The 26594-nt window shown below is 42.9% G+C and overlaps 2 protein-coding genes across 4 annotated transcripts in view; one reads left to right on the top strand and one right to left on the bottom strand.

Moving 5' to 3' along the window:
* LOC124789837 (26S proteasome regulatory subunit 8) overlaps positions 1–13319 on the bottom strand; it is a 32662-nt gene extending 19343 nt beyond the window's left edge. Inside the window, exons 1-4 of the mRNA XM_047257333.1 lie at positions 13172–13319; positions 8728–8872; positions 4695–4918; positions 550–742 (exon numbers count right to left, since the gene is read on the bottom strand). Of these exons, the coding sequence (XP_047113289.1) occupies positions 550–742; positions 4695–4918; positions 8728–8872; positions 13172–13192 (583 nt within the window). The 5' untranslated portion in view covers positions 13193–13319. The remainder of the gene's footprint in view (positions 1–549; positions 743–4694; positions 4919–8727; positions 8873–13171) is intronic.
* A 29-nt stretch (positions 13320–13348) lies between these two features.
* The window catches only part of LOC124789836 (NADPH-dependent diflavin oxidoreductase 1), a 78163-nt gene continuing 64917 nt past the window's right edge, over positions 13349–26594 (top strand). For 2 of the 3 annotated variants that reach the window (XM_047257330.1, XM_047257329.1), the window contains exon 1: positions 13349–13655. In XM_047257330.1, the coding sequence (XP_047113286.1) occupies positions 13567–13655 (89 nt within the window). In that variant the 5' untranslated portion in view covers positions 13349–13566. The remainder of the gene's footprint in view (positions 13656–26594) is intronic. The other variant, XM_047257331.1, reaches the window with a different exon arrangement.

Raw genomic sequence — 26594 nt, 5'->3', positions numbered from 1 at the left:
ATTTTGCATAGATACAGAAAGCATTTGCTATAAATACTGTGCTATTGTGAAGGTAATATATTTTATTAAGCATTGTGACATATGAGAAAAGTGAGTTAATTTTCCTTTAATGTGAAACCAGACAAAAATCTTGTATTTTAGTTAAGGAGATCTGGAACTGGACAAAAAAAATCAAGTAATTTACCCCTTGTTTGCCAGCAACAGTAGCCAAGGACCTGCAAATTTTGATTCTTATAGAACTGTTTTACTAGAAGTGTCACAAAGCAATTTAATTAGCTACTTTGAAACACAAATGTACAAAAATGTGACACACACACACACACACACACACACACACACACACACACACACACACTTGAAAGGACCAAAATTAAAATATCTTGGACAGGAGCAACAAGCAAAACTGAATGGCATATTAATATATTTCAAGAGTAGTTAGAAAAGTGGGCAAAATTATGACATGACTAAAAAACTCATGACAGATCTTGAAGAAAATAATTATGTCATGACTAAAGAACTGATTACAGACCATCAAGAAAAAATTATCACCTGTTCCTGGAGGTCCATAAAGTAGAACACCTTTTGGTTGTGCAATGCCTAATGCATCAAATAACTCTGGGTGTTTCACTGGCAATTCAATAACCTCCTTTATTTCTTTGATCTGTTTATCTAGGCCACCAACCATTTCATATGTGCTGTCAGGTACCTTTTCAACCATCATGAGGGAGACTAATGGGTCAACCTGAAATAAAGAAACAACTTATAAGATACTTAATTCTGAATAAAATGCAGCTCCAATTAAGGTCATTTGAAAATAAAGAGAAAGATAATCACACAGAAAGAGGAGAACTTCTTAAAAGCCCTGTATCTGGACATAGGTCTCCTAGTTATGCCAACAAACAGCGCTAATGTTTGCTTAAGAAAATCTATAGTATTGTATTTCCTAGTAATTTAAGAATATCAAGTGTGAAGATATGTAGCATGCTTCCTGGTTTCAGTTCCCCAAGTGGGGCAAAGGGTGATTATATAGCTCTTACCAACACATTAAATCCCGCACAAGAACAATTACTGGAGTATTTATTAGCCACAAGAATCAGTCTACTAGCTATTTTGATTGATACCAAAAATTCTATCGCAAACAAGAAGTGATCAAGATTTCCTCGTAGAGACAGTGTCTTTTCATAAAAGCATAAACAGTCATTTTGAAGTTTGGATGAAACTATGGAATTACCAGAAAGCATTTTTTTTTTTCTTTCTGTCATCTTGTGAATTTCCTAGGTACACTTTTTGAAAGTTCACGACACGTTACTATGACCAAGTTGTGTATTATGCAGTGCAGACATTGTGGAAGCCAATAAAGTAAAGGCAAAAGATAGTTTTAAGACTTGTAGTATGCGTACCTGAAACCTCAAAACCCCTCTACATAACTGTTTACAACCTATGGAATGATGGATACTGGCTGTATAAGTGGTGGTAATTCTATTGAAATATGCTCACACTGTCCATCAAAAACATCAATATTAAACTACAATAATTACAAAGCACCATTGGTCCTTGGCTACATTTCCTCACTGAACATGTGGCAGTGTTAACTGAACTGGCTCAGTTCAGCAAATTTTAACAGAATATTTAGGAATGAGAATGACTGGCAAAAAGCAATTAGCAGGAGCACACTGTACTTTGAAAGAACAGCTCAAACTGACTCAGAATTCTTCTTTCCCCACAGTTGTTACTGGTGATGAATTATGGTGCTATAACACAGAATAAAATGACAATCAAGTCCATGGAAGATGCCACTGACATCTTGTCCAAAAAAAAGTGTGGAAAAGTGAGTGTGTGTGTGAGAGAGAGAGAGAGAGAGAGAGAGAGAGAGAGGAGAGAGAGAGAGAGAGAGAGAGAGAGAGAGAGAGAGAGTGTTGGGGCTTATGGGTGCTCAACGGTGAGGTCATCAGCTGCCTTATCCTCATTAAAACAAACAAATGTGGAGATGATCTCTAAAGCTGTTGCACACTCAAGCACTTGAAAGGACCGCACAATACTGTATACCACATGAGCTAAAACAACTTAAAAAGAAGAAAATTACCTATAAATGAAGTTAAAAAAACTAAAACAAAAGCGGAAGGAACTGCCACTTACAAAAAAAAAAACTCGGGCAGAGCCAGTCACCCTGTTAACACATTAAAACCATCTCTCTAAAATCTTAGGAAAATGCTGGACAGTCCACAAAACTTTAAAACTTGAACCACATTCATTTGAATGTCACTTAAAATAGAGGACAGGTCCAGCGCCAAATCTGCTGTGGGTAATTGGTCGGAAAATAAAACACAGTCCAATAAAATGAGGCACACAGTGATCTGTATGCCACAAACACTACACATTGGAGGGTCTTCTCGCTGGAGCAAGAAGCTACATGTCACAGAGCTGAGGCCTAAGCAAAGACAAGTAAGAAGGACCTCGTTCCGGTGATGTAGCTGGAAGAAGGTACGCCATAGCCACACTGTGGGCTTTACTAGACATAACTCACTGTCTATCAATTCCAAACACGCATTCTCCCACCGATGCCCGACTCTGGATCTCAAAAGCGAGGCCATAGCATGCAGAGGGATGGCACACTGAAATAACAGAGATAGCATGCAGGGGGATGGCACACCGAAACAACAGAGGATCACAACACACCTCCTTGCCTGCTAGATCCGCCCGTTCATGCCCTGCAATACAAATGCGCCCTGGCACCCAGCAGAAAGACGCCTCCTTCCCCAGTTGTTGTAGTTTGAGGAGGGCATCCTGGATATTCTGGACTATTTTATCTGCTGGGTACAAACAATGTTGAGAGTGAAGAGCACTCAAAGAATTGAAACAGACAAGAAATTTAGCACTAGAAGAACGTCTCATCTGCTCCAGTGCTCACAATATCGCACATAATTCTGCATCTGAGACACTATAAAGTCTCAATGCAGCCTGTCCTTGGTTGACTGATTCATTGAGAGGGTTTATGGACCAAATGGCGAGATCATCAGTCTCGTGATTCCGAAGTGAATCACAGATGAAAGAGGATCCGCTAAAACTGGACGGATCCAGTTGGGAGTCAAACTATAAAATAATGAAGTTGAAATACACACAGTAAAAGGCATAAAAGGTGAGACCAAGTCTAAAAACTGGAAAAAAAAGGGGTGGTCCTTCCATGGGTGTGTGGTCATGGGGCCCCAGACCAAGAGGACACGAAGAGAGGTCCCAACCACAACCATTCTGCCCCTGCTCCAACAGTAAATTAAAACTTTATATCTGGAAATAAAAACCACTTTCATGGAGGACATGGACATGTTCATGTTCATATTGGCACACAACAGCAAGATCTTTAGCACCCGCGCAGAGACAGACTGACACGAGTGTCAGGAAGACAAAACAGGAAGATAAAACAGCATGTAAAACACGGGTACCAAAAGTTGGAAAACTATGTGCGTACCCGGACAGAACCACGGAATGAAATACCGCGTCAGTAGTAAAATACTAATGACACAGGAAGAAAGTGGTGTAAGGAGCTAAAACAATATCGCAGGTGGATATGGCTGGCTGACCACAAGAACGAAAAAAGGAGAAGCCAGCCACTCTGAAACACACTAAAACCTCCAGCCTAAAACTTTGGGCCAGAGTCCAGACACACCTCGAAACTTTAAAACCTTAGTCACACTCGTTGCATGGAATCCCCTTGTCCAGAGAAAATGAACACACACTCCGAGCCATTTATTGGAAGCTGACAACTCAGGTGCCCCAGTGCTATACCTGTGTGGTCAGGGGGCAATAGCCATGAAAATACGTGACAACCTCTCCCCCGCAACAGGCTGACTACTGTGCTGGGGTTTAAGCACTTTGCATGTATCCCATGCATTAGGTGAATAGGTGGAATTGCACATCTGGTGGAATGTGTGACACTTTGGGTGGCCTCACCCACAGACCATTTTTCAGAGAAAATTTTGAAAAGTGGATGATCAAACTGGGACCATAGGTGGTTAGCCAGAAAAAGAGGTACAATATAGCCTAAAAAGTGGAAGTGTGACCAGAATGTGAAATGTAGGATAAGTTTGGTCTGCATCAAAGAAGCCATCACAATTTAAGAATCGTAGTGGAAGGATAGTTGGGTAGGGGAACTGCATCTTGTAGTAAGAAGAAATGCTGCAGTGACTTTGGTCCCCATGTTTGCCACACACACGCTCACAAGACAGTTGTGGGCTTGATCATTTGTGTGCACCTTACTTTTCATCTCATTTTTGCTCTAGGGCAACTCCAGTAGTATCCTGGTGAACCAGTCAGCATCCTGGCTATGATAAAGAACGGCTACATCTGATGTGTATTAACATTATGCATAATGTGGTACATACAAGTAGCGCATTTTTCTTTTTCTTTTTTAATGATATTCGAACAGTTACATTCACCTTGAATCCGCCATTCCTTCTGTGTATGGTATACGCCAACAGTATGTCAAAGATTTTACTTGAGAATAACCTAAAGGTTAGAACTGCCATACCAACAATGCAATTTAGAGCCCAGAGTGGTAAATGCCTTCTAACATTTCAATGAGGCTGTGGAACATTGTGTAATGAAAATATTCCAAAATTAGTTATTCAAAAATGTGACAACCTTCCAATTTAAATTAAATAACTAAACTTAAAAGGCTATTAAACACTAGACATTCTTACCTTATTAGGAAGTATTTTGTGTAAGGTGTAGCTTTCATTTCGAAGAGCTACCCGAGAATTTGCTGTTACATCATTTATGTCTATGTTTTTATCCAAGTCTACAACAAATTTTCCTTCAGGGTGCACTTTCACCAAGACTTTCTTTTTGTCCATAGGCTTTACAACCTCACCTACATAAGATCCTTGCTCTTGCAACAGCTGAAGTTCTTCACGCAACATTCGGACTGGAAAGAAAGACCAGAGCTACATGATGTCTTATTAAAAATAACTCTTGCCTGCCAGCCATACAGTAGATTTACTCTACAGACATTAGCCCCATCAAGACACAAAATTTTGGCCAGCTATTTCATTTCACAAATATTAAACACAGCATTAATTATTTAGTATATCAAAGAACAAAATGATTATTAATTTTCACTCACACTTGATTTTAAGGCATTCTAAAACAGACATGCATCAGATAGCATTTGAAAAGTGAGCCAACAAAATGTTATTTATGAAGTGATTGCTGTATTTGCTCAAAAGACTTGTTTTTGTGGGCTCCAGTCCAAAGACTGGTTTGATACAGTTTTTCACGCTAGTCTATTCTGTTTGAACTTCCTCATCTCTGAATAATTACTGCAGCCCACATCCATCTGAACTGCTTACTGTAGTCAAGACCTGTCTTCCCTTATAATTTGTTCCCCCATTACCAAACAGACTATTCCTTTGTACCCCAGGGTGTGTCCTATCAACTGATCCTTTCTTTTATTCAAGTTGAATCTTAAATTTCTTTTCTCCCAAATTCGATTCAGTAGTTCTTCATTAGTTGCTCTATCTACCCATCTAATTATCATCCACATTTCCCTTCTGTACAAGGCTACACACAAATACAGGGTGACCCAAATGTCCATTAACATTTGAAAATTGTTATTTCATCCAGGATTTTGCATTATATGAGGTATGTCCACAAAGTAAATTCCGTTTGATAATATAAAACAAATATGTAAAGATACAGAAAAAAATATTTATTGTACAAAAACCTACAACTGTTAAACTATTTTTCTACACATCTTCCGAAATTTTGTAGGCACTTGTCATAGCGTGGCACAAGTTTTTGTATGCCTTCTTCATAGAACGTTGCCACCTGTGTATTCAACCATGTGGTAACATGTTCTTTCAGCTCGTCATTATCATTGAAATGTTGACCACCAAGGACAGATTTGAGGTGAAAGAAGATAGGAAAGTCACTAGGAGCGAGGTCCGGGCTGTATGGAGCATGATCAAATGCGTCCCAGTGAAATTTCCGTAAGAGTTGTTTGGTCATTATCGTGGAAAAACACCACCTTTTGACAGTAATCCTCGGCGCTTGTTCTGTATTGCACAGCGCAATTTCTTAATGGTCTTGCAGTAACCATGTGCATTGATTGTTTGGCCTCGTGGTACGAAATCAATCAGCAAAATGCCTTTTCTGTCCCAAAAAAACCGTGCACATGACTTTTTGAGGTGTCAAGATTTGCTTAGGCTTAACCTTCATTGGGGATGAAGAGTGCCTCCATTCCATTGATTGCCGTTTTGTTTCAAGGGTGTCGTATGACCCCCAATTTCATCCCCCCATGACCCTCTGAGAAAGAAAACCATCGCCTTCTTCATTGTAGTGTGTCAAAAACTGAAGTGCACTGTCCATCCGTTGTTTATTGTGTTGTTCAGTAAGCATTTTGGGTACCCAACATGAGCCAAGTTTTCAAAATTTCAGTTTTTCAGTAACAATTTCATGAATTAGTGATCGTGAGATTTGCGGAACTTCCATAGCAAGGGTACTAAGTATAAACTTACAGTTGTGTTTAGTCTTCCCTTCAATTGTGTGAACCACTTCATCAGTAACCACAGACAGGTGTCCACTTCGTTCTTCATTGTGCAATTGGTCACGTCCTTCATTGAACAGTCTGACCCATCTTCCAACCATTGAATCACTCATAGCATTTTGTCCGTAAACCTCGCAGATTTGTCGATGAATTTCCTTTGGTTTGTTTTCTTTGCATTTAGAGAACGAATCACAGATCTGATTTCACATGCAGCAGCATTTTTCAATTATGGCTGACATTATGCAGAAGCACTACGAAGCACACGTTGGCAGCAGCGATCTAAAAATGGAGTACATGTCTTCTCCTTAAGTCAGAGTAACTGCCGCGCATGCTCGGAACTGCGATCGTAGTGCTGCCGCACTTTGTGGACGACCCTCATATGTAACTAAGCTCTGGATAGATATATGCCTAACAGAACAGTTACGATTGGGAAGCACCATCGCACTATCTATTCTCTGTACAGATATTTCTAAGAAATCAGCAACTACTGCACAAGACATGTAAAGTACAGCAGAGGACTAAAAATAGATCGATGCTATCTGAAACATGTCAAAGAGGGAATGTCTGAAGCATTTCAACTATCATAGCAGAATTTTGGGGAAATAAATCCCACAAAACATAAAGAAATTCTGGTCACATGTAAAGGCTATAAGTGGTGGCACAGTTAGTTCCCAGACACTCATGGGTGACACAGGAACTTCTTGTGGAACCCATACCAAACAGGACTAATTAATTTACTTGATCTATGAAAGAGTGCCACAAAAGTTCCAAAAAATCTAAAGCTTACTTCGACAATCTCAACCAGTCCTTCCTCTTTTGGACTTACCACATAGATCTTATTAAAAAATCTTCCACACAGTATCCTCTTCTTACCCTCCGACTGACACAGCTTGCACTATCAAAAGGCTTTAGAAGTTAGTCCTTGTTACCCTGTACCATCCAAGCCTCAAATGCCACAATACTTCATTCCATCAAGACTATGACTTTCTCATGTTAAGCCCTGAAATTAAATCTTCTCTTCCTGATATCCCCTCTTCCCTCCACCCTTTAAAATGACCCACTGTAGTCTCGCACTGCACCACTGACCTCCGGAACACCTTTGTTACCAGCATTTGAAGCTGACTGTAGAACAATTTTACCAACGCCAAAATACATTTCAGTTTGCTTAAGGACCACAAAAATAAGAGAAATTAGGGCTTATACGGAGGAATATAAAAGTCTTTCCCTTGCCCCATTTGCAAATTACTTATAGTGGTACATGGTATCCTCTGAGGTGCACCATACAGTGGCTTGTGGTATATAAATGTAGATGCAGATATTGGAATTTTGCCTCCTGATGGTATGAACTGACCAAGCATCGGTCTCTATAATTTTAAGAATATTCTCTACTGAATTCCCCTTTTGATATGAAAAACCTGAGCTGGCAGACTCTTGAAAAGAGATCAACTATCCTGTTAAAGTATACTTGTTAATGGACCAGAAAGAAATCTTAACATGTGGTAGAATGGGGGGGGGAGAGGGGGAGGGAGGAGATATGAAGTAGAATAAAATTTTCACTCTGCACCGGAGTGTGCGCTGATATGAAACTTCCTGGCAGATTAAAACTGTGTGCCGGACCGACACACAAACTCAGGGCCTTTGCCTTTCGCGGGCAAGTGCTCTAGTGACAGTGACAGCGTGTCAGTCGTGCTTGGGTAGCTCAGTTGGTAGAGTTATGCCCGCAAAAAGCAAAGGTCCCGAGTTCTAGTCTCTGTCCAGCACACAGTTTTAATCTGCCAGGAAGTTTCATATCAGCGCACACTCCACTGCAGAGTGAAAATTTCATTCTGGAAACATCCCCCAGGCTGTGGCAAAGCCATGTCTCCGCAATATCCTTTCTTCCAGGAGTGCTAATTCTGAAAGGTTCACAGAAGAGCTTCTGTGAAGTTTGGAAGGTAGGAGACGAGGTTCTGGCGGAATTAAAGCTATACAGGCGGGTCGTGAGTCGTGCTTGGGTAGCTCAGTTGGTAGAGCACTTGCCTGCGAAAGGCAAAGGTTTAGAGTTCGAGTCTTGGCCCGGCACACAGTTTTAATCTGCCAGGAAGTTTCAGATATTAACATACTTTAGACATCCAGAATAACATCATTTTAAGGCTGTAAGCCAAATAACTTCAATCACAAAAAATAAAGTCATATTTTATACAAATTACCTTTGGCATTAAGCTCATTACGCTGGGCCTGGAGTCGCCTCAAGTTCTGACTTTTTTCTGCGACTACTAATTGTAATTCCTCTATTTTTGTTATATAATACTGACGAAAGCCTTCACCTTTACTTGGTCTGTCATCTACTTCCATCTGGAAAAAAAACACATATTATTATCAGTGGGGGAAAAAAAAAAAATCAACAGCATGCACCAAATGGATTGGGTGCTATTAGAACAAAAATTTTCATTTCACAAAACATGAGTGCCTGATTGTTGGGAAGCTGGGTGATTACCTAAGCGTAAAACATTGGTTTGATGGTAATTCCCAAAGTCATAAGAACCTACTGGTGTGCGTCTAGGTTTTGACAACATATCATATTCATATTGGTCAACAACAACTGCAACAGTGCAGTGCTTGAAAGAAAAGGGCAATGATATGTCAAACTTCAATCATGAAGCATTGCCAAATAAAGTGCAAACATGAAAGCAGTGCCAGTTATGTTTCACTGATGTCAAAAGATGTAATAACAGAATATTAAGAGTTTGAATGGGAAGAATGATTGAACTATGGGAAATGTGGCTGCCACATGCTGCAAAATCTGAGCTCTTAAGGGTATGATACAATGTCACATGTGAGACCAGTGGATAGTAAAGTGTTGCACACTGTGACTGGAATACACAATGCAACCACAGCCTGGGATGATTTTCATCTTGTCCACAATGTTATAACTGACAATAAAGCTTCATAAAAACTGTTAATTCACCACTGAAGCACTGTGATGGGTGTTGACACGCCTGCACCGATGATCTACTGCCTTGTGCAGAAAGAGGGACTTGTACGTATCAAATATAACCTCAAAATCAATCGCTGTACCAGGAAGGCTTACCTCCACACATTCCAGTCCAGCAGGAGAACACCCAACTATATGCGGTAAAGAAATGTAAAACATCTCTTCAAAGAAAAACTTGTTCAGTCAAGTTTCCTAACATCCACATTTGCCTGGCATGTGACTCACTGATCACCTCTGGCTTGTAGTTGGTCTGCACCTTGTTTGATATGATTTTCCAGCATGCACTGCTGACTTAACACAAACTATGTGAAGAGAGAGGTTCTCTCATTCTTACCACAGTTTTTAAAGGCTACAATTGTAGCTTACGGAGCCTTCATACATTATCCATACTGGCCCCATGTATCCTTTCAATATTAATCTAATGATCAGTGTAAATCTAAATTTCTTGATAAAAACTCTATTGTTCCAGTGTTTGCAGAACAGTATTCCACAAAACAGAGCACCTAGCACTGATATGAAGCTAGACTGAACACATTTTGGAAATTTGATGTTTAGCAGTGCCTAGTTATCTATGAGCAGCTCACTTCACTTCAGAATCTGAATAAAACGGTAGGATTCACCTTCAAGTCACTCAGGTATGTCAAACAAGTCAATCTGTAATTAGCATTCATAAAATGCCTATTAATGGGAGTTACAATGGAATTTTTTTCCCACATTTTCAGATTTTTATCTCATTATAAAATTTGCAATTTTCTGAATAAAATGATGTATGTATATCACTTATAAACTAACATGCGAAGTTAGTTATTTTGTTAAATCTAATTTACACCGGTTGAAAATGTTAAAATTTTTAGGTGCATTACTTCAAGATCTAATAAAATTGGTTCTTTTTTATATAGCAGACTGGATTGCTGTGTTATAAAGGTTAAATTGGTCACGTTCAGAAGAGGATGGGCACCAGGCTGAGGAAGCTGAAACAAAGTTTGAGAGACCAGAAACTTTTTGATGGTAAAACCATAAGAGGCAGGCTGACAAACTGATTGATGGACTACAGCAGTATTATGGGATGGCCATAGTAACTTACTGAGGATTTGATGAAAATGAAGCAGGCAGTACAAGCTACCTTGTTCCACAGACTGTCAACTGATGAAAAACCAGTACACCACCTTTGCGCTCCTGGACCTGATTCACAGTGCAATTACTGCAATGCCCAGTACTCAAACAGTTCATACAGCCATACATATTCCATCCCAGCAGTAATCATAGACATCATAAAACCTATTTGCAGAGACCTGGCAAATCCTGAATTACTGAAGAAGTGTCTGCATGGTCAGACTGAAAATCCCAATGAGTCTTTTAATAATCTTATATGGACTCGCTTACCAAGAAATGTTTTTGTTGGAGTGAATACACTGAAGTGGGCAGTCAGTGATGCTGTTATTGCTTTTAACGATGGCAACATTGGTAGGGTGAAAGTGCTACAGCATATGGGAATTAATTCTGGAGCAAACTGCATCAGAGAACTTGAACGGATGGACAAGGTTCACATTGATAAAGCAGTGTACGCAACATAGTTGACCACTAAAGAGTCCAGAAAGAAGTAAAGAAGAAAAAACTCGGACAAAAGATCAAGAGGATGACACACAGTATGGTGCAGGGTGCTTCTGAGTGACTAAAATTGAGTGAGTTACAGTCTTCTGAAACTTTAGAAACCATTCCTGAAAATTTACATTTTCTGTGCATTTTTCCCTAAGCCTCAGAAACCACTTTGAGTAGAGTATTCAAATTTTTAGGGAGTAATAACATACATAGCCTGAGTCAGCTGAACTAAAAGAAGAACATAATGTTATCGATAATTAAAATTATTTGGAATAACGTACAAAAAAAGTAGTACAAAATTTTAACCGTGTAATTAAACAATTGTATTTCCGAAAGCAGTAGCTGAAATGCAATTAATGTAGTCAGTAGACTCCAAACATACAGTTTAATGTCCTGTAAATGTTTCATGGCAATGGAAACAGTGATTCCTGAAGGACAGGTAAGCCAAGTCATTAAATTTAACATTGTCGGGATAGGGCATTCCAACTCCCATTAAGTACTTCAAATGAAGAACAATTATCTCATTTTTGTTGACCTCTCATCATACAAACTGAATATTTAGCAATGCCCATTAAACCCGATTACCAAAAACTGAAGAATGTAAAAAATATATAAACCTTATTTGTGGCAGTTACAAGGCTGTAGCAAGAACAAATAACAATAACCATTGAAAAATATGGACCTTATACAGGAGTCTTTACCAAGGATATTACCACCAACTGCAGAACACTGAGATTCTCACACACACTCTCCTCTCAACACTGTCTGACAGTGTGTAGTTGATTCAGCATTCACAATATGTTGCTATAAAAAGAAATCTGTAAAGCTGTGGAGATGTAGGCCTACTTAGAAACTTCATTCATGCAAACCTGTGGACCCGATCCCCCCCCCCCCAGACATTATGTCTCCAAGTTCTATAACAACTCCTTGCACCTACACCACTTGTATGGGCGTTTACACAAGAATCATCTCACCAAATTCTACAATGCCATCTGACTAACATACAATGATAGCACTTAAGCATTTCCATCATGAAATAAGTAGTCTATAGGCCCACAAATATGCATCTTCCACAATCACTGCCTGGGAATACAAACCTATCTAATTAGTTCAACAAAGTATCAAGACATTTCTCCTAAGTGGGTTGTAGGAAACAGCACTGTCTACTATATCACAGTAGCACAAGAAGGTTGGTTGGAAAACTTTCACTAAGTTTTGTTTGTTGTTAGGCAACAAGTCACAGATAATTGAAAATGCTGCGACCCTTACCCTAACAAGATGCACTGAGGAATGTGACAATTGTTCCATTCATGTATGATTTTTAACTAATTGTGAAAGAGATGACTGAAAGGCCTATGTGACATACATACGCTTGTTACATTAAAATCACAAAGAATTTGAAAAGATCTTCGAGAAGCTCATTTTCAATTCCATGAGCATATTGTGTTCTTCATGCCACAACTGGCAGTAATGGAGGCTATAAGGTGGGGGGAACGCAACCCTAATAAGCAATAGAAATTATTAGCCTATATATTAGAATTCGGTTAAAATGCATTTTGTATTCTTACTGCAATATGTCAATCGTTCGGTCAAGTCAAATGCTAGCTTACAGGAAAATGAAATTTCTCCAATTTTCGTGGTTGTAGCCAAGGTACGAGTTACACGGTAGTTCAATAACTTCCCTTGGAATGTATGGTTATCTACAGCATAATCTTTTCTATCGAAATTACATAATATGAGAGCTAATGCTTCACGGATTACGAGGAAACATCTATGTTTCGGTACTCCGAATAAGCAAATCTACTGTACTTGTCATCGTATACTGAAATTACATGAATTACCCCTGAGTACTTATTTGAGGTTTTTCACCATGTAAATAAAGAATGTCAATAACATTTGCAATAATCTAACTTTAAGAACCTTTCAATGTTGCACACTGCGTTGGTTTAACAGTAACGATTACTCAGCACTATGCCTCTCCAGATACTGGATTATTAACAAAATGCATATCTGACTGATAGCTCTATTTAATCATGTGCGCTAAAATCTTGAATACAAACCTCAAAGTTCGTATGCGTCATTTTTATGTTGCTGTCTCACGTTTCCACAATAAATACTACCCACAACGCAGTGACACCAACACTTCACGATATAAAGAAGTTCCTGTCAGCTGCAAACAGTTATTTCGTCGTATAGAAATCTCTGGCTGCAAATCAAAGATGCTACTATATGTTTATGTGTCGTTACTCGTTAGGATGGATATCATTGGAGGGAGATGGGAAAAGTGTAATTAAAATTAACAACATGGTACAATAGCACAGTACGTGAAAAAGAAACTGGAAGTAGTGGTGTATGCCTTCTAAAAAAAAACTGTGATTAGTAACAAGAACAAATTTAGGCTGCTGTATATACGAGTTGCTCATGCGTCGCATGTAAATAGTGGAATAGTGAAATAATGAGCAAGAGGAAACTCACTATATTGTATGGAAGCCAGACGGGATCAGCTCAAGATGTTGCAGAAAGGATATGGAGGGAAGCACGGAGGTAATACGAAAAAACTCCCCATATAATATGTTGCTATACTTGTGCCTGCAGTATGATAATGAATTAGTTGATTAAATTGGCCGCAATTTTTAGTGACAGGCCCTTATATCGTCCATTACGTTGGGACGCAAATGCGATTAGAAGATTTACTTATGGTAGAGGCAGATCATAGCATCAGGTCCACATTGTCATAGGTAATCTACCAGCAGAGTCTAGTTCTCAGTGGTCTGCTATATCCTTGGCTTACCCTTCGTTTGTAAAATTTCTCGCTTCCCTATTATACCAGCTTTTCATTGGCCATTCAGTTTCTGTATGCTCATTTTTTTAATTATTATAATTTCTTAAGTCCTCATAAGTAGTTTGTGATTGAAACACATCCCCCCTTCTGGCCGTATATTGCGACGAACTTATCTATAACGTAGCCCGTGGTTTATGTTACATTGACATTGACAAGTGACCGTTAGTTGCAAGTTGGCAAAGGTAATAAACGTGAATGTAAAATAAAGGCTGTGTTAAAGTATCCTTTGCCTCACAGGATCTCGTCTGGTGGAGCATCTGCGTTCAGCATCACATTTTTGAATTTGCCCTCCAGATATCATTAGTTTGTAGTGAGTGTTGTGATAATTTTATTGCTTTGTATTCTGTATTTAGGATAATACTAACTAATCTTGTGCAAATTACATCTGGTCATGTGGTTGAGGTGGATTTTTTCACCTGACACCCTGATGAGGCAGTTCTCTGAAAGTGTTGCTTTTCTGTACAATTGGCACGCAGTCTGATAATATCTCTGGTGAAGTGTTGGGACCCTGGTAACTTGTGCTAGGTGTTTTGAGGGGCAAGTTCCATGGGAGATGGGAAGTGAGCCTTAGGGCCCATTATTAGACTCACATCTTCTTGGCATGGGAGTCACCCACATTTCCCCAAACTACTGATGCTTAGTCAAGCAATGATCTGACTAGTGTCATACGTAGAACACATCCTATTTGTAGCGACTTTGTGAAGCCTGGATGAAGTAGTGGAAATAAAAGTCCACAGTTGGCAGATGGCCTTCCCACAGATATTCTTGTTGTGCTGGCATAATTCTAGTCCACGGTTCAATGTAACACTGAGGTATTTTGCTGTCACTGACCCCGTGATATATCCACCATTGATTCTTAGCTGTGACAGGTTAACTGGAATTTTACTGTGGCAAAAACTATGGCCTGACTCTTAGCAGTGTACTGAAGTCTCCACTTATTTCACCGGTATTCTAGGTCATCAAGAGCAGTTTGGAGTCTACATCGAACAGCCTGAGCATTGATACTTCTTGTGAATGAGGCCATATCATCAACATAGAGTGCTATATGGACACAGCCCCTCATCACCCCTGCGGGTCTGGGGGTTAGAATAGGCCCGAGGTATTCCTGCCTGTCGTAAGAGGCGACTAAAAGGAGTCCCTCCCCCCTCAAGGGGGTGGTTTGTTCAGTTCCTTTCTTTGTCCTTCTCGCTCTCACTGTCTTCCTTACTTTTTACCTTGCCTCCTCCTCCTTGCCTCCTCCTCCTTGCCTCCTCCACCTTGCCTCCTCCTCCTTGCCTCTTCTCCTTGCCTTCTTGTCCACCCTCTGGTCTCCGCCTTGGTGTTTGAGACAGTCTGTCCTTTCTCTCCCTCTCTCCCTTTTTTTTCCTCTTCTTCTTTCTTCCCTGTGCATGCCTGAAGGCTGACCCACGCGTTCGCACGCGTAGCTGGTGATGGTGTAACAGGTAATTCCCTGCCCTGGGTAGAGAAGTGAGGCACACACGTACCCCCTGGTAAAGGCCAGGCCCAGGGAGGGGTGATTGCCTGAACTGACACCTTCCGACCATGCCGATTGGTCCCTCCGTCCTTTTCTCGGGAGGTGTGACCTGAGGTGTAAACATTCACCTAAGGCGGGAGCGCCCTCTGAGAGGATCCCCACAAGGAAGGAGCATGCCATCGGAGACGCTGGCAATCATGGCGGATTCGTCCGCAATGGATTTCTCTTCTTCTTCTCTCTCGAATTCTGCCCAAAAACGGAAACTTGACCAGCCACCAGTGACAAAAGTACTACCGCCTGCCCCAAAGTTCCTCGTAGTTTCTAGATCTGAAGACGGAAATGATTTCTCATCTGTCAACCCTTTCGTTATTCAGAAGGGCGTATATGCCATAGCCAGATCTGTCAAGTCTTGTACCAGGATGCGTAACGGTACCTTGTTGTTAGAAACTGAGAGCACCTTTCAGGCACAAAAGCTGCTTCGGGCCACACTGCTGTACACGTTCCCTGTCCGGGTGGAGGCTCACCGCACTTTGAATTCGTCGCGTGGTGTGGTATATACTAGATCACTCGACGGATTGACTGACAGGGAGATTCAATCTTTCCTCGCTGAGTAGGGTGTAACGGCTGTCCATAGGGTCATGAAAAAGGTCAACAATGACCTTGTACCGACCCGGACACTTTTCTTGACCTTTGATAGTGTTCATCTGCTGTCGCACATCAAAGTGGGCTATGAGGTGATTTCTGTTCGCCCCTATGTCCCAACACCTAAGCACTGCTACCAGTGTCAGCGTTTTAATCACACCCGCCAGTCTTGTTCTCATATGGCTAAATGCGTCACTTGTGGCAGGGATGCCCATGAGGGTGACTGTCCACCTCCGTCTCCTCGTTGCGTGAACTGTCAGGGTGACCATGCAGCGTCCTCCCGTGACTGTCCCATCTACAAGGATGAACGCTGTATACAGGAAATTCGGGCCAAAGAGAAAGTGTCCACCTCGGCTGCTCGCAAGCTATTTGCTAGTAGTAAGCCCAAGCTGCTCCCAGCGTGGAAATACAATACTGTCCTCGCCTCTCCTTGGACTACCAGGGAGGTGTCGACGTAGACATGCAATCTGACCTTTAGCACTATGGTCGTCCGTTCGGCCAGTGCTAAGGCCGCCCCGTCTGCGCCTCCTCTTCCTCCCGTCACCCCTAAGACACAAGCACCTTCATCAGCTTCTGCCAAGACAGACCCCGAAGTCAGATGCATGGGCCTTCAAGAAGGAACCGTCTCGTGAAGACTTCCTATGTACCTCGTACTCCCAGCCATTGACCAGTACTTCAACTAAATGACCTTCCAAGAAGGCTCATAGGAAGCAAAGTTCTCCTTCTCCTCCACGGCGCGTTTCTTCTCCTGCACCACCCAGCGGTTGCCGCCCGATTCTGTCACCCGTTTCGCCTGGCCGCACCGCTGGTAGCCGAACATCTGGCCATTCACTGGCGGAGGAAGCTCCCCCTCCCGGCCATCTTAACACGATGGCCGACGAACCTATTGAACAAATGGACGATGACTCTCTGCCCATTGAATTGATAGTGGCGGCAGTGCTCGCTCGAAGCCAGGCCCTCAGCGGCCTTCGAGGTGACCCCTTCTTGCTTCTCCTGTTACTTTTTCTTCTCACAATGGCACTTCTTCATTGTAATATTCACGGCATTCGCTCCAACCAAGAGGACTTAAAGTTGCTGCTATGCTTGCACTGTCCGCTCGTCGTAGCTCTCCAGGAAAAGAAGCTACGCCCATGCGATCAAATTGACTTGGCATACTATGCCTCTGTGCGTTTTGACCTATCCCCTGTGGCAGGTATTCCGGCTCATGGAGGGATTATGTTGCTGGTCCGGGATGATATTTACTACGATCCCAGCACATTGCACACCGACCTGCAGGCAGTTGCCGTCTGAATTACTCTTCCCACTTTTACATTTTTCATTTGTACCGTTTACACTCCATCGTCATCTGCCATTACCAGGGCAGACATGATGCAAATTATTGCTCTGCTACCTGCACCATTTTTGTTGACTGGAGACTTCAATGCCCACCATCCCCTTTGGGGCTCTCCAGCATCCTGCCCGAGAGGCCCCGTGCTAGCAGACCTTTTCAACCATCTCAAGCTTGTCTGCCTCAATACTGGTGCCCCTACTTTTCTTTCAGACACAACTCACACCTATTCCCATTTAGACCTCTCTATATGTACTACCCAACTTGCACGCCGGTTTGAGTGGTACGCTCTTTCTGATACGTATTCGAGCGACCACGTCCCTTGTGTTATCCATCTCCTGCATCATACCCCCTCTCCATGCTCAACTAGTTGGAACATCTCCAAAGCAGACTGGGGGCTCTTCTCTTCCAGGGCGACCTTTCAGGATCAAACCTTCGCAAGCTGTGATAGTCAGGTCGCACACCTCAAAGAAGTCATTCTCACTGCTGCTGAATATTTCATCCCTCACACTACTTCTTCTCCACGTTGCTTACCGGTCCCCTGGTGGACCGCAGCATGTAGAGACGCTTTATGTGCTCGTCGACGTGCTTTACACACCTTTAAACACCACCCTACGATGGCGAATTGTATCAATTATAAACGATTACGTGCGCAGTGTCGTCGTGTTATTAAAGAAAGCAAGAAAGCCAGCTGGGCTGCTTTCACAACCTCCTTCAACAGTTTTACTCCTTCTTCTGTTGTCTGGGGTAGCCTGCGCCAGCTATCTGGCACTAAGGGACACTCACCAGTTTCTGGCTTGATGGTCGCGAATGATGTCCTTGTGGTTCCTGAGGATGTCTCCAATGCCTTCGGCCGCTTTTTCGCAGAGATTTCGAGCTCCGCTTATTACCACCCTGCCTTCCTCCCCCGAAAACAGGCAGAGGAGGCAAGGCCACCTAACTTCCGCTCCTAGAATCGTGAAAGTTATAATGCTCCATTCACCATGCGGGAACTCGAAAATGCACTTGCCCGGTCACAGTCCTCCTCTCCGGGGCCTGATTCTATTCATATTCAGATGCTGAAGAACCTTTCTCCTGCGGGTAAATGTTTTCTTCTTCGTACTTATAATTGCATCTGGATTGAGGGTCATGTTCCCACATACTGGCACAAATCTATTGTTGTCCCAGTTCCTAAGCCTTCCAGTTATCGATCCATCTCCCTTACCAGCTGTGTCTGTAAGGTGATGGAACGAATGGTTAACTCTCGTTTGGTTTGGCTGCTCGAATCTCGACGCCTACTTACCAATGTACAATGTGGATTTCGTAGGTGCCGCTCTGCTGTTGACCATCTGGTTACCTTGTCGACCTTCATTATGAATAACTTTTTGCGGAAGCGCCCAACTGTGTCTGTGTTCTTTGATTTGGAGAAGGCTTATGACACCTGTTGGAGGGCAGGCATTCTCCGCACCATGTGTACATGGGGCTTTCGCGGTTGCCTCCCTCTTTTTATTCGTGTCTTTTTAATGGATTGACAGTTCAGGGTACGTGTGGGTTCTGTCCTGTCAGACGCCTTTCGCCAAGAGAATGGGGTGCCACAGGGCTCAGTTTTGAGAGTCTCTCTCTTCACCATAGCGATCAATCCAGTAATGGATTGCCTCCCAGCTGATGTATCAGGCTCCCTTTTCATGGACGATTTTACCATCTATTGCAGCGTGCAGCGTACATGTTTCCTGGAGCACTGTCTTCAGCGTTGTCTTGACCGTCTTTACTCCTGGAGTGTCACCAATGGCTTCAGTTTTTCTGCCGAGAAGATGGTCTGTATTAACTTCTAGCGCAACAAAGAGTTTCTCCCACCGTCCTTAAGTCTCGGTCCTGTTGCTCTCCCATTTGTGGAGACAACAAAATTTTTAGGTCTTACACTTGACAGGAAACTTAGCTGGTCTCCACATGTGTCATATTTGGCTGCCCATTGTACCCGTTCCCTAAATGTCCTCCGTGTTCTCAGCAGTACGTCATGGGGAGCGGATCGAACCGTCCTACTTCGCCTATATTGGTCGATCGCCTGCTCAAAGCTGGATTATGGGAGCTTCGTATACTCCTCTGCACAGCCGTCCATCTTACGCCGCCTCAACTCTATGCAACATCGGGGGTTACGTCTTGCAATCGGATTGTTCTATACTAGTCCCGTCGAGAGTCTACATGCTGAAGCTGGTGAATTGCCACTAACCTACCGGTGTGATATACTGCTTTGTTGGTATGCCTGTTGGTTATTGTCACTGCCCGACCACCCGTCTTATTGTTCCTTTTTTGACGACTGTCTCAACCGTCAATACGGGTTGTATGTATCTGCCCTGTTACCCCCTGGAGTTCGCTTTTGTTGCCTCCTTCAGCACCTTGATTTTTCACTCCCTGCAACCTTTCGAGTGGGCGAGAGCCACACGCCACCTTGACTCCAGGTTCAGGTTCGCGTTCACCTTGACCTCAGCTCACTTCCAAAGGAGGTTACCCCAGCTTCGGTATACTGCTCCTGGTTTGTTGAACTTCATTCGAAGTTCATTAATATGATCTTCATTTATACACATGGCTCTAAGGCCAATGGCGCTGTCAGGTGTTCTTTTATTGTCGGGGCACACAGTTTCAAATACGGGCTCCATGGCCATTGTTCGGTCTTCACAGCTGAGCTATTTGCCCTCTACCAGGCTGTTCTTTACATCCCCGCCACCGACATTCTGCTTATGTCATCTGCTCTAATTCCCTGAGCACCATCCAGAGCCTCAGTGATCTGTATCCGGTTCACCCTTTCGTGCACTGGATCCAACGCTCTCTTCAGCATCTGGCAGACGACGGTTCTCCGGTTACCTTTATGTGGGTTCCTGTCCATGTCGATATCCCTGGGACCGAAGCTGCAGATGCTGCGGCCAAGGCTGCGGTCCTCCAGCCTCGGACAGCTTCTTGTTGTGTGCCTTCATCTGATTTTAGCAGGGTCATTTGTCAGCGCATTTTATCGCTGTGGCATGCTGATTGGGCTACACTTACAGACAACAAGCTTCGGGCCTTGAAACCTCTTCCCACGGCTTGGACGACCTCTTCACGCCCTTCTCGGCGGGAGGAGGTTGTTTTGGCCCGGTTACGAATTGGACACTGCCGGTTCAGCCATCGCCATCTGCTGATGGCCGCACCAGCGCCGTTCTGCCCATGTGGGCAATTGCTGACGGTACGCCATTTTAACGTCCTGTCCGAATTTTAATACAGTTTATCTTGGCCTGCCATGTACTCTGGATGCTATTTTAGCGGATGACCCAGGAGCAGCTGCTCACGTTCTTCATTTTATCCACTTGACAAACCTGTCTACGGACATTTGATTATGCTGTTTTCTTTTAATCCCTTGCCTGTTAATATGCCTTTTATAGTGTTGTCCCTTTTAGTTGCTGTTTTAACTTTGTGCCTCACAGTGCATTCATAACTTAGTCTGGGCGCTAATGACCATTGTAGTTGTGCGCCCTTAAAAAAAAAAAAAAAAAAAAAAGGGCAACCCACAGCCCCTCATTGAAACATTGGCCATAAGAGCATATAAAATATTGGCTCAAGGACAGATCTTTACTCTACTCCTGTGGGGATGTATCTTTTGTTAGATACCTCCTTATTGGAGTTCACATTGTAGGTCCTGCCAGCCATATATAATTTGAAGAGTGAGACATGAGGTACTGGGACTCTCAGATCAAGTAGCTTAAACGGGAGCCCATCATGCCACACAGAGTGAAATGCCTGGGAGGAACAGTGTGCCTGGGTATTCACGGTATTCCAAGGTATCCGTCGTTTATTGCATGAGCTGTCATGCAAATGAGCTGTCATGTGGCCCATTTGAAATCCAAATTGGGCGTCCTTCAGCAGATGTTCTAGTTGAATGTGATGCAGTTGATGCACACAGTATAGCTGCTTGAGGATCACCAGAAGTGTTGGAAGGATGGGTCTGTTGGTAATAGCAGATCCGCCTCTGCCTTGAGGGTGGCTACTGCCTCTACATGATTCCATGCAGTATGATAATAGCTGCCGGTGAGGATCTGGTTGCAGATGTCAGCAGTCATGTTGGTTGCTTCTGGCGGCAACTTCATCATGTGATTCATCACTTGGCCATCCTTGCTGTCTTGTGACTCTTGAAGCAACAGATATGTCATATCACTTCCAGTCCAGTTTGAAGTGGTAGTAGCTTGTTGTATCGCAGGAGCTTGTTGGTGGCCTCTCAGATGATTTTGTCATCTAACCACAGTGCAGAGACTCTGTGACCATTCTTTATTCCAGTGAACATCTGCTAATGCCTTGAACTCCTTCTCATTTAGTCACAGGGACTCTGGTGAGCTGTCACTCCCTGTGAATTCTATTCCTGTGTGTGATGAGGTCCAAGATGTACTATGGCAATGTTCTCGCATAGGGCAATGTTGTTGAGGAGCAGCCGCTTTGGTGTCTGTGAATTGTTGGATTACAACGTGAATGTCTTTAAAAAGGGCTAGAGAGGGGGGGGGGGGGGGGGTGGTCTCCAGTGCTGCACTGATTTCAGCACAGTATGCATCCCAGTTGACTCCTCTGAAGTCTATATGCTGTTGTGTTGGTACAGAACTGTCCAAATTGTCGGAGGGCAACACGTTCCGCATTGTGGCTCTGTCTACAAGATGCCCTTGATTGGTATCAAGAATAACTGGCTAGCCACTTTCAGGATACATGTTCGAGTCAAAGAGGCCTACAGTAATGATGGGGGCTTGATCTACAGAGGATGGGATGTTAAACCTGAATATTCCTTCCTTCATCTGCATCCCTTTGAAATTGTCTTCCAATGTTACTGGTAAATTGGGAGTTCCGAGCAGCACTTTTGGCATTGAAGTCTCTTGTGATGAATAGCTTGTCACAGAGAGCAAGTAGTCAGTAGTGCTTCAATGTTGTCAGGTTGAAGAGCTCTACGTAGTGAATCGTATATTGCAGTGAAATTGACACACTGTTTCCACCACAACTCCTGTTGCTCCCATCGTTTCCAGTGTGTGGAACTATATTATATGATAGCAGAGTCTGTTCTGTACATAAATGGTAATCCCTCCACCTGCTCACCTGCTGTTGGCTGGTCGTTCCTGCAGATACTGAAATTAGACACATTAACCTTTACCTCAGATTTCAGGTGATTCTCATACACCAGACACATTTTGATCTAAGAATTTTGCATCTTGTGCATGGATATCATTGCAGCTCCATCTGCAGATAAGTGCATGGGGTCTAGCAGCCATGTTTAACAGTGTTGGGTTGCATCAAGGCCATCTGGAAGGTAAACTTCACTGCAGCACTGATTTTCTTTGGGAGACTGGCCATCACCTCGGAGACAATGGTCAGGGCTCTGGAGATGTCATTCAGGCTCTTGGTGATCTCAGCTATCATTGCTGTGAGGGCATGGTTTGGCTTAACTCATTCTTCTCTGGTCTTTCCTGGTGATCCTTCCAGGCCTTCTGGGTTGCTGCTCCAGTTGGGTATCGGATGTGGCTGCTGTCGTAGATTGAATCACATGTTGTCATCACTGCTTGGAGACAGCGCACTTGAATGCTAAACATTGATGATAGCTGGCAACATACTTTTTGCCACAGTTGGCACAAGCGACAACTGGGTTTTCCTTCTGGCAACATACTTTTTGCCACAGTTGGCACAAGCAACAACTGGGTTTTTCTTCATCAGACACTCCCCGGTGTTGTGGCCCATTACTCTCATGGTGCCTTTTATGGCCATGCTGTAGTACTTGGCAATGTGGTTGAAACGTGAACATTGAAAGCACTGGCAAGCCTCTCTCTCTCTCTCTCTCTCTCTCTCTCTCTCTCTCTCTCTGATTTCTCCCACAGCAGTCTAGACGTTGCCAACATATCTAAGCTGATGTATCTTCCTGTTGAAGATGTTGTCGATGAGAATTGCATTCGCCAGAGGTTTCCATCTACGTGTCTGTGGTGATTCAAAAGCTACGTGGTTCTGTTGTCACAGGCTTCAGATTCCAAATATTCTTAGACATCAGTGAGTCTGATGTTGACAGGTAATCCTCAGTAGCGTCTGAGGCATGATGTTATGTGAATAGTAGGGTAACATTTGCTAACCACAAGTTTCTTCACAGCACTGTAATCAGGAACATTTCCCACACATCTTCAAGGCAACAACAATTCTGATGATTAACAAAGAAACAACTTCTTTTACCATATTCTGGAACTCCATATAGTCATCGGAGTATGTCAAAGCTAACAATCAGCAACACTGGTGGCTCACTGGAGGTTGATGCTGGTTCTTTTGGCATTAGTTCCCTGCTGTTTTCGTTTGGTGTAACAATGGTGGAGCTTTCACTGTCATCAGTGCTTCGCTTGCTCTATGGCAGCAAGAATGTTGTAAAAATCCATCTTCAGCATCATTTTATTTTTTCCTTCAGGTACAATTGTTCTGGTGGCAGTCTTGCTCAGTGTCTTCATGTCATTGGTAGTGCTGCTGCTTGCAGAAGTAACTGTGTCTTCATCAGTGTCTTCAATGGTGCATTTAAGACTAATAACTTCAATTTTCATACTGCTGATGCAAGACATGAGAGATGCTGTTTACGAGTACAGTAAGGAGTGCCAGGCTTCTGTTGTCATTGGTGTCTTCATGTGCCTTGTCCAGTTCCATGTGCCATGTTGATTGCTTGTCTAGTGCCAGGTTCATCGCCACAAGCCAGACCATGATATGTGGAGCAACCAACTCCAAATTGGGCAGGTCAGTTACCTCCACCGTGAGTGCTAATAATCAACATGCCATGACGTCGCTAACTCAAAACATTGTGTTGACAGGTTGATCTGTAGTTTTTGACAGTGGCACCTCATTCCAAAGTTGTGATTTCAGAACAATTATAGTCAATTTTCTATAGATATATAATATTATTGTTTGTGAAACAAGTTTCACTCCAAATTTTGTAAATAGAATAAGAATTAAAGTTTAGAATTGTGTTAATAAAGCAGTGATGAAAACCTTGCCTGTAAATTAAGACAACATAGTTACCTAAATTTTGTTAAGCAAGTACTTCACCATTGATACATTTGTTCCTAATATAATTTGTTGTAGTTTCACTGTGATGATTCATTTAGGCAAAAAGAACATCTGAGTTGAATTATAAAGGTATATTTGCTATACTGACTGGCACCTTAACTAGTGCTCCCTCTGCAGATTAATGTGATTTAATTCATAGGAATTAGTTTGTCCATTTGCTAATGACATCTGGTGTTAAATTACTTGCTGCTGTGAATGGTAGGTGCCTCATGAATTTTGCCAAATGTTGTGTTGACAAACCTTGAATGTACACAGGAAAGACAAGCACTTTAACCCTTCTTAGCTATATGATACTTATAGAGTAATTAGTAAAAGTGCAAAGAGTTATGCCGAGTACATTCGTATTGTGATATCTGTTTTGCAAAAGCGGTTAGTAAGTTTTCTGGCAATCTCAGTTTAGTACTTTTCAGTACTTACTCCTCCTCCTCCTCCTCCTCCTCCTCCTCCCCCCCCCCCCTCCCCCCTCCTCTCAGGCCAGTCAAGTACTTCCTTCTTCTGTGCTCTGTCTTTAACTTTGCTCTTTCAGATTCCTCACCTCAGGTGCCCAGTCATTTATGGCTGGGAGTAGACCTCGATTTGATATGTAGGACATTCTCCTTGTTGACAATTTTGTGTAATTGCAGAATAGTGATTATGGGTACTAACTTTGATGTCTGCATTGTTTCTTATCATTTTGACTAACTCATATTTGATACTTGCATCTGCATCTGACCTCCATTCCCTCAAAATCTTACAAAAGTGTGGACTTTACACAGAAGGTTGTCAATTTGATGCACATTCCACCAACTATGCAATCCTATCTTAAGAGTCACTTGTGTGAGTTTATCAATTTGTGCAGACACTGCCAGTGCCTCATTGCTGTCTTTTTTGATTTACACATTATTACCACAACCTTACTATTGTGGCGGCCCTTTGCTGCACATCAGTGTTAGCAGTTCTGGGCATTTCTAGTTCGCTACAACCATCTCACGTCTCTATCTGCCCCAAGCCATCGATTCTGACATACAACCAGATACCTGCTTACTATGGTTGCTACTTATTGGGATGAATAGAATAGCTCCTTTTGTAGTGAGGCTTCGGCTGGCCTAGCCTTGCCCTCGGTCTTGGTCTTCTGCTTGTAGTGTCAGCATCGGATTTCACTCCCACGCATGTGCCATGTGGCAAAGCATTTTGTCTCTTGAGATGCCGTCATAAACTATTGAGACTCACCCACTCTGGGCCTTCTCTACACCTGCTACTCAGCTCAGTATGTAAATGGGTGTATCAAACCACAAGACATTCCAAACGGCAGGTGTTAGTGCCCGTATTGGTACTGTCCAAGTTTTGAACTCTTACTGTCATGGCCGGTACTCTCACTTGATAACTTTCCTTCAGGTCTTGCCATGGCCATTTCTCCCACGACAGGTGATCAGTCCCATACCTCGTGTCAGTAAAATCGGTGTTTTGCAGGTGAATACTCAGCGAGAAATTAGTGACTTTACTGTGTGTCCCATACTCATTGTAGGCATTCAGAGAATATTTTCCTGGTTGAGTCAGCACTAAGGATAGTATTCGTACTGCATCACCCTTTTATCTAGTGTCATCATATTGGCAAGTAACTAACTCAGAGATCCGTTAAATTTTGAGACCGTTTCTCGTTTCCTCTGCAGTACTTTAGTTTTTGGAATAAACATGTCATTTTCTTAATGTAGTGTGAACGTGAAGCATTGCGCATTACCCAACATGCCTCATCCTGCAATTTTGTGATTGTTTTATTAAGTTAGAAAGGGGAAACATTTGTACACTGGTGACCCACCAATAACCTCTGACATCTCCAGCACCTCCAACATCATCGACGACCTGACTGCACACCTCGCAGGCCTGCAACACCGATCTATGCAGGTGACTTGAAGTGATGAACAACCAGCCGCCCAGCCCCAGTGCTGGACTCCATGGCAACACCCACACCAGCTCTTGAATAAGTGCTGCCGTTGTCCCCCTGGCCTCAGTGCCCAAGCCCACCTCACATTTTTCCAATAGGTCTGGCCATGCTGTGGCTCACCTGCTGCCCTTCAGTCCCTGGGACCTGCAGCTGTGGCTCACCTGCTGCCCTTCAGTCCCTGGGACCTGCAGCTGTGGCTTTCTGCAGCGGAT

The sequence above is a fragment of the Schistocerca piceifrons genome, chromosome 3 (assembly GCF_021461385.2).
Source record: "Schistocerca piceifrons isolate TAMUIC-IGC-003096 chromosome 3, iqSchPice1.1, whole genome shotgun sequence".
NCBI classification, from domain to species: Eukaryota; Metazoa; Arthropoda; class Insecta; order Orthoptera; family Acrididae; genus Schistocerca; species Schistocerca piceifrons.
This window is presented reverse-complemented; position numbering and strand designations above follow the sequence as displayed.